Source organism: Eleutherodactylus coqui, chromosome 5 (assembly GCF_035609145.1).
Source record: "Eleutherodactylus coqui strain aEleCoq1 chromosome 5, aEleCoq1.hap1, whole genome shotgun sequence".
Taxonomy (NCBI): domain Eukaryota; kingdom Metazoa; phylum Chordata; class Amphibia; order Anura; family Eleutherodactylidae; genus Eleutherodactylus; species Eleutherodactylus coqui.
Window position 1 is genome coordinate 5,091,584 of NC_089841.1, and position 7,630 is coordinate 5,099,213.

The 7,630-nt window shown below is 53.9% G+C and overlaps 1 protein-coding gene across 4 annotated transcripts in view; it reads right to left on the reverse strand.

Annotated features, from left to right (window-relative positions):
- Nucleotides 1–7,287, reverse strand: part of LOC136626860 (uncharacterized) — a 56,022-nt gene extending 48,735 nt beyond the window's left edge. For 3 of the 4 annotated variants that reach the window (XM_066601818.1, XM_066601817.1, XM_066601816.1), the window contains exons 1-3: nucleotides 7,153–7,287; nucleotides 4,680–4,805; nucleotides 4,152–4,278 (exon numbers count right to left, since the gene is read on the reverse strand). In XM_066601818.1, coding sequence (XP_066457915.1) covers nucleotides 4,152–4,278; nucleotides 4,680–4,805; nucleotides 7,153–7,189 — 290 coding nt within the window. In that variant the 5' untranslated portion in view covers nucleotides 7,190–7,287. The remainder of the gene's footprint in view (nucleotides 1–4,151; nucleotides 4,279–4,679; nucleotides 4,806–7,152) is intronic. The other variant, XM_066601819.1, reaches the window with a different exon arrangement.
- Nucleotides 7,288–7,630: the final 343 nt, after the last annotated feature.

Consider the following 7,630-nt stretch of genomic DNA (forward strand, 5'->3'; position numbering starts at 1 on the left):
ACAATAACCCCTACAGCTCCCTCTGTACATACAGCAGGCCTCGCAGCGCCGGTCCGTGGACAATAACCCCTACAGCTCCCTCTGTACATACAGCAGGCCTCGCAGCGCCGGTCCGTGGACAATAACCCCTACAGCTCCCTCTGTACATACAGCAGGCCTCGCAGCGCCGGTCCGTGGACAATAACCCCTACAGCTCCCTCTGTACATACAGCAGGCCTCGCAGCGCCGGTCCGTGGACAATAACCCCTACAGCTCCCCCTGTACATACAGCAGGCCTCGCAGCGCCGGTCCGTGGACAATAACCCCTACAGCTCCCTCTGTACATACAGCAGGCCTCGCAGCGCCGGTCCGTGGACAATAACCCCTACAGCTCCCTCTGTACATACGGCAGTCCTCGCAGCGCCGGTCCGTGGACAATAACCCCTACAGCTCCCTCTGTACATACAGCAGGCCTCGCAGCGCCGGTCCGTGGACAATAACCCCTACAGCTCCCTCTGTACATACAGCAGGCCTCGCAGCGCCGGTCCATGGACAATAACCCCTACAGCTCCCTCTGTACATACAGCAGGCCTCGCAGCGCCGCTCCGTGGACAATAACCCCTACAGCTCCCTCTGTACATACAGCAGGCCTCGCAGCGCCGGTCCGTGGACAATAACCCGTACAGCTCCCTCTGTACATACAGCAGGCCTCGCAGCGCCGGTCCGTGGACAATAACCCCTACAGCTCCCTCTGTACATACAGCAGGCCTCGCAGCGCCGGTCCGTGGACAATAACCCCTACAGCTCCCTCTGTACATACAGCAGGCCTCGCAGCGCCGGTCCGTGGACAATAACCCCTACAGCTCCCTCTGTACATACAGCAGGCCTCGCAGCGCCGGTCCGTGGACAATAACCCCTACAGCTCCCTCTGTACATACAGCAGGCCTCGCAGCGCCGGTCCGTGGGCAATAACCCCTACAGCTTCCTCTGTACATACAGCAGGCCTCGCAGCGCCGGTCCGTGGGCAATAACCCCTACAGCTCCCTCTGTACGTGCAGCAGGCCTCGCAGCGCCGGTCCGTGGACAATAACCCCTACAGCTCCCTCTGTACATACAGCAGGCCTCGCAGCGCCGGACCGTGGACAATAACCCCTACAGCTCCCTCTGTACATACAGCAGGCCTCGCAGCGCCGGTCCGTGGACAATAACACCTACAGCTCCCTCTGTACATTCAGCAGGGCTCGCAGCGCCGGTCCGTGGACAATAACCCCTACAGCTCCCTCTGTACGTGCAGCAGGCCTCGCAGCGCCGCTCCATGGACAATAACCCCTACAGCTCCCTCTGTACATACAGCAGGCCTCGCAGCACCGGACCGTGGACAATAACCCCTACAGCTCCCTCTGTACATACAGCAGGCCTCGCAGCGCCGCTCCGTGGACAATAACCCCTACAGCTCCCTCTGTACATACAGCAGGCCTCGCAGCGCCGGTCCGTGGGCAATAACCCCTACAGCTCCCTCTGTACATACAGCAGGCCTCGCAGCGCCGCTCCGTGGACAATAACCCCTACAGCTCCCTCTGTACATACAGCAGGCCTCGCAGCGCCGCTCCGTGGACAATAACCCCTACAGCTCCCTCTGTACATACAGCAGGCCTCGCAGCGCCGGTCCGTGGACAATAACCCCTACAGCTCCCTCTGTACATACAGCAGGCCTCGCAGCGCCGGTCCGTGGACAATAACCCCTACAGCTCCCTCTGTACATACAGCAGGCCTCGCAGCGCCGGTCCGTGGACAATAACCCCTACAGCTCCCTCTGTACATACAGCAGGCCTCGCAGCGCCGGTCTGTGGACAATAACCCCTACAGCTCCCTCCGTACATACAGCAGGCCTCGCAGCGCTGCTCCGTGGACAATAACCCCTACAGCTCCCTCTGTACATACAGCAGGCCTCGCAGCGCCGGTCCGTGGACAATAACCCCTACAGCTCCCTCTGTACATACAGCAGGCCTCGCAGCGCCGGTCCGTGGACAATAACCCCTACAGCTCCCTCTGTACATACAGCAGGCCTCGCAGCGCCGGTCCGTGGACAATAACCCCTACAGCTCCCTCTGTACATACAGCAGGCCTCGCAGCGCCGGTCCGTGGGCAATAACCCCTACAGCTCCCTCTGTACATACAGCAGGCCTCGCAGCGCCGCTCCGTGGACAATAACCCCTACAGCTCCCTCTGTACATACAGCAGGCCTCGCAGCGCCGATCCGTGGACAATAACCCCTACAGCTCCCTCTGTACATGCAGCAGGCCTCGCAGCGCCGCTCCGTGGACAATAACCCCTACAGCTCCCTCTGTACATACAGCAGGCCTCGCAGCGCCGGTCCGTGGACAATAACCCCTACAGCTCCCTCTGTACATACAGCAGGCCTCGCAGCGCCGGTCCGTGGACAATAACCCCTACAGCTCCCTCTGTACATACAGCAGGCCTCGCAGCACCGGTCCGTGGGCAATAACCCCTACAGCTCCCTCTGTACATACAGCAGGCCTCGCAGCGCCGCTCCGTGGACAATAACCCCTACAGCTCCCTCTGTACATACAGCAGGCCTCGCAGCACTGGTCCGTGGACAATAACCCCTACAGCTCCCTCTGTACATACAGCAGGCCTCGCAGCGCCGGTCCGTGGGCAATAACCCCTACAGCTCCCTCTGTACATACAGCAGGCCTCGCAGCGCCGGTCCGTGGACAATAACCCCTACAGCTCCCTCTGTACATACAGCAGGCCTCGCAGCACTGGTCCGTGGACAATAACCCCTACAGCTCCCTCTGTACATACAGCAGGCCTCGCAGCGCCGGTCCGTGGACAATAACCCCTACAGCTCCCTCTGTACATACAGCAGGCCTCGCAGCGCCAGTCCGTGGACAATAACCCCTACAGCTCCCTCCGTACATACAGCAGGCCTCGCAGTGCCGCTCCGTGGACAATAACCCCTACAGCTCCCTCTGTACATACAGCAGGCCTCGCACCGCCGATCCGTGGACAATTACCTCTACAGCTCCCTAATGTGCCCACAGAAATGAATGGTTTAGGCAAAAGTGTTTTTGCAACTTTTAAAAGTAGTAAATCATAAAAACGGACGTGACATTAGTATCGCTGCAACGGGGCTGCCCCACGGAACACAGCGGGTCCGCCAGCGCCGTGCATGCCGCAGAAACAAAAGCCAAAAACAAATGGCGCAGAAGGGATTTTTTTCCATTTCAGTCCAGTTGACGATTTTTAAAAGTTATCCAATATATTATATTAAATGCTTCCACTAAAAAATACAACTTGTCCAGCAAAACCCGCGGCCGCGGACAGCGACGGTGATGGAAAGACCCCGAAGGTATAGTGGCAGGAATGACATAGACAAAAAAAAGAGGTCAGGTCTGCAAGGGGTTAAGGAGGCACATTAAATTGCTTTCACATAGGTTGAATGAACACAGGTAGAAATTCCGTGGCGGGATGTCCCGCAGAATGCCCGCCCGTGCCCGCTGCCATAGGATTGCATTGGTTTATGTAATCCGATGCAGACAGCCACGCTTTAAAAAGCGGGAAAACTGGTGCGTTAAACAAATGGCGGCGCGTCCCACCTCTGTGCGAGTCTCTCAGTGGCCCGCACAGAGACGTCACGGCTGACGCACCGGCTCCACTCTGCACATGTGCGGCTGTGCACCAGCTGGCACATCGCAGAGAGAGCAGACACTGGAGGAGGTGAGCCGCGTGGCACTGCAGGGACACGGCTGGCATCCCGCTGTGGGAACTCTTGCAGTGGGATCTGACCCGGCCGTCTGCATTCCCCCATAGTCTGGCAGTAGCTGTAATGTGCCACGCGGTACGATATCGTGTGGTGTACCTGCACAACAATCGCCCACTTTCCGTTCACAGGTATTTCCATCGCTGGATCGCGGCCTTGTCGTTCCGTGTAAGCGCTCCTTGCTCAGTGCTATACATAGAAGCGCTGAGCGAGAAGCCCGAGATTCAGCGGGCAGGTCTGTCGGTGTAAATGGTCTGCACGAGCGCCAACGACTGTCGGCCCGTGTAATAGGGCCATAAAGCCCAGCAGCCTGAGGCCAGAGGTGATCCGAAGGTCCCTGGAGATGGGACAACTGCCACGGAAGCCTCGCTCCAGTCGCGGTACTTACCTTGTGCTGGAGCGGTCCTTACAGGGTCTGCGTTCTCCACGATTATTCTTCTTAGGGCCCCTGTTGGCCCCACCCATGTTCTCCTTTTTCTCTTCCGTAACATTTGGTCCTGCACTTCTTGTTTCGGCTTATTTGTCCCCATCAGATTCCAGATGAAGAGAGGAAAGAAGGAACACAAGATTCGGTCAGGAGACACCGAAGACCTGCTGCAAGTATTGTACATTCCTACAAACTTGGGGCGATGTTGGTTATGTAATGTTGGCACCCTCAGTCCTATGCTGCAGAGAACGTGTGGGCGGAGCCTCAAAACTGCTCATCCTGAGGATTGTGGGGCCCCCACTACGGGGGCCAAACTATTCCTAAAGGTATTGTACATTCTAGTGGAATGCTGCGCCGTGACTCTGGTCAGTGACTTCTCATCCGGCTCTAGTCACTAACTGTCATTATTGTTATCATCATCATCATCATCACCAACATTGTCATCATCATAGTTTTGAATGTGGCAGTGGTTATAATTTTTATCATTACCATCATCATTCGTGTTATTTCCACCATCATCATCTTCATCATCTTCATCATCACCATCATCATCATCATGCTTGACAGCTTCATTACCAACGCCATAGCATTTAGCGGGGCCCAGTGTGCAGATCCCTGCAGATAAAAGAGTCCATGCCGGTGATTAGCCCAATTCCCTTCCTTCCTCTCACCGGAGAGCTGTATATATATATATATATATATATATATATATATATATATATAATACTCCCCCGTTAGATCACTGACCAGAGAGACCCCAGCGGTCTCTGGAATGGAGGACCCCAGCCTTGAAGCCCTGTGTCTCCTGACCATACCGGTGGCCATATTGGTGGTCCAGATGGTATTGTGATTAGTGGTCCTGAGACTCATACTTGTATGACCTGCCAGTAGAGGAGCTACAAGTATAACCCTGTTATCACTGTTATGTAGCGGCATGGGGACATCCAGCCGGACGCCCAGCCACAGCCACTCGTAGATCTGGTGAGGATCTGAGAGTGACGTGTGTGAGGAAGGGCCAGATGTAGAAGACCCCTGAGGTGTGATGGGGTGTGTAGCTATCAGAGAACGACGTGAGACACCGTGAGTAAATAAACGGAGGGCGCCCCTGTGTGTTACCGAGAGAAAGAGCGGCCTGTTAAAGAAGAGAAAGACACCAGTGACAGAGAGGAAGAGAGGCCGAGTGAGAAGTGGAGAGGAGAGCGATCAGAGAGAGGAAACGATCATTCGGCGATCGGTGCGTGTATGTTGATGAGGATTCCAAGGATGATCTGTAAGAGGTCCGCTACAGGAGACAGTCAACTCGTGAGAGGAGAAGAGAAAACCTGGACCACGAGATGGGTGTGGGCGCTGTGCTGAAGACCCCACCCTGGTGGACCTTGCTGCCGCCAAAGAGGGGAGAGTGCAGATATTTGGAAGAGTCTGTGCAGTTTTTCAAATAAAGTTAATTTTGCAAACCACAATGTGGTGTCAGAGGCGTCTACACCGGCGTCCTGCATGACCCTGCGGCAATCCTGTGACTCATGGTTCCATACAGTGTATGAAGCCGTAAAGTGGACAATGGGGCAACTGGATCTACATGAGTCAGGGGTCAGAGCCAGTCTGGTACTGAGTCCTCAGAAAGTCCTGCTCATCATTTTATCGGTACTGATACCCTCACTGGCCCTGGGTTTCAAGGAAGCCTGGTTTGTTGTTAAGCTGGAACCAATTCCTTGACTGACACCAACATGAATTGGGTCCAATGTCAAACTGGTAGCAAAATATCCACCAGTACAGGTTAAAGTACAGGTTAACCTCCCAAGATTTCTCTTCTTCCCTTCTGGTGTCATGAGTCCTCCTCAGATTATCGTGCTTCCTCTCTCTCTTAATAGATTACCCTTCTCTGAATCTCTGATGTCCCCAGCCATCTGTAAATTACCCAGATACCTCAAACTGATGTCCCCAGCCCTGCTCAGAATACCCTGCTCCTACACTCTGATGTCACCAACCCTCCGCAAGTTATTCTGTGCCTTCACTGTGATGTCTGCATCTTTCCCCAAATTACCCCGCTGCCTTTCTATGCCATAGCCCTCTCAAAATTACTCTGCTCCCACTCTATAATGTCACCAGCCTTCCCCGGATTGCTCTGCTCCCTCTCTATGATGTCACCAGCCTTTGCCAGATTACTCTGCTCCCTCTCTATGATGTCAGCAGCCTTCCCCTGATTACTGCTGTCTCTCTATGATGTCACCAGCCCTCCCAGATTACTCTGCTCCCTCTCTATAATGTCACCAGCCTTCCCCAGATTGCTACTCCCTCTCTATGATGTCACCAGCCTTACCAAGACTAGTGCTCCCTCTCTATGATGTCACCAGCCTTACCAAGACTAGTGCTCCCTCTCTATGATGTCACCAGCCTTCCCCAGATTACTCTGCTCCCTCTATAATGTCACCAGCCTTCTCTGGATTACTGCTCCCTTTCTATGATGTTACCAACACTCCTCAGAATGAGAAAAATATGGGGAGTTTGGTATAAGAAGGTCGGCTATGAAGCAGGTTATGGTGGGGGAAGCATCATATGTATGGTAACGACGTGGCTGATATCAGTTATTGACTAGTGAAATCAGTGATTAAATTAGTGATGTTTGAACTGCAGAACCTGTCACACACACTAAATGGTGGGGTTTAGCCACTAGGACCCTCACATCCCAGATACTGACTGGGGGCTTCAGCTGCCAGAACCTCCACATCACATACACTTGTGGAGGTCTTCATCTGCTAGGACACCCACACCTCACACACTGATTGGCGGGTTTAGCTGCAAGGACCTCCTATCACATACACTGGTTTGTGGGGTTTAGCAGCTGAGCCCCCACTGATACTGCAAATAGACTAAAAGATGGTGGAAAGGAGGATGGGCAGGTGGTCACTCTCCATTTCAATGAATGGTGGACATGAGGGAGAGTGTCCAGTAATGATAGACTTACCCAGGAGTAAAATCAGAAGGACGTGGAACCTCCTCATCTCCTCTCACAATGTCTTCACTGCTCACAAACTCACATAGTCAGATCTTGCAGAGCCAGGAAGCGGTTCAGGAAGCAGAGATTACTAAATACATGAAGGAAATAACACGGCAAAGGTGGCATAAGTCAAGACTGAGAGCGCTGGCTGATTCTCCAGACATAACTGGAGGGTTGGGATGCCGTCACCGTCACTTCCCCTAATAATAAGAACTGTGTGCTTTGGATAATAAAATGCAGTGACATTCAGTACTCACAAAACAAGGCAGTACACACAGCACATCACTACCACATTGTAGGGTCTGTGTAACTCCTGTACATAGCTGGTTATCCCGCTGATTCTGACACACATCACATCTCCTGGCTGTGCCAGCTCTTACTACTTTCACAGGGATAGAGGTAGCAGCAGAGCGGAGAAGGCTGTACATCACCAATCATAATATGG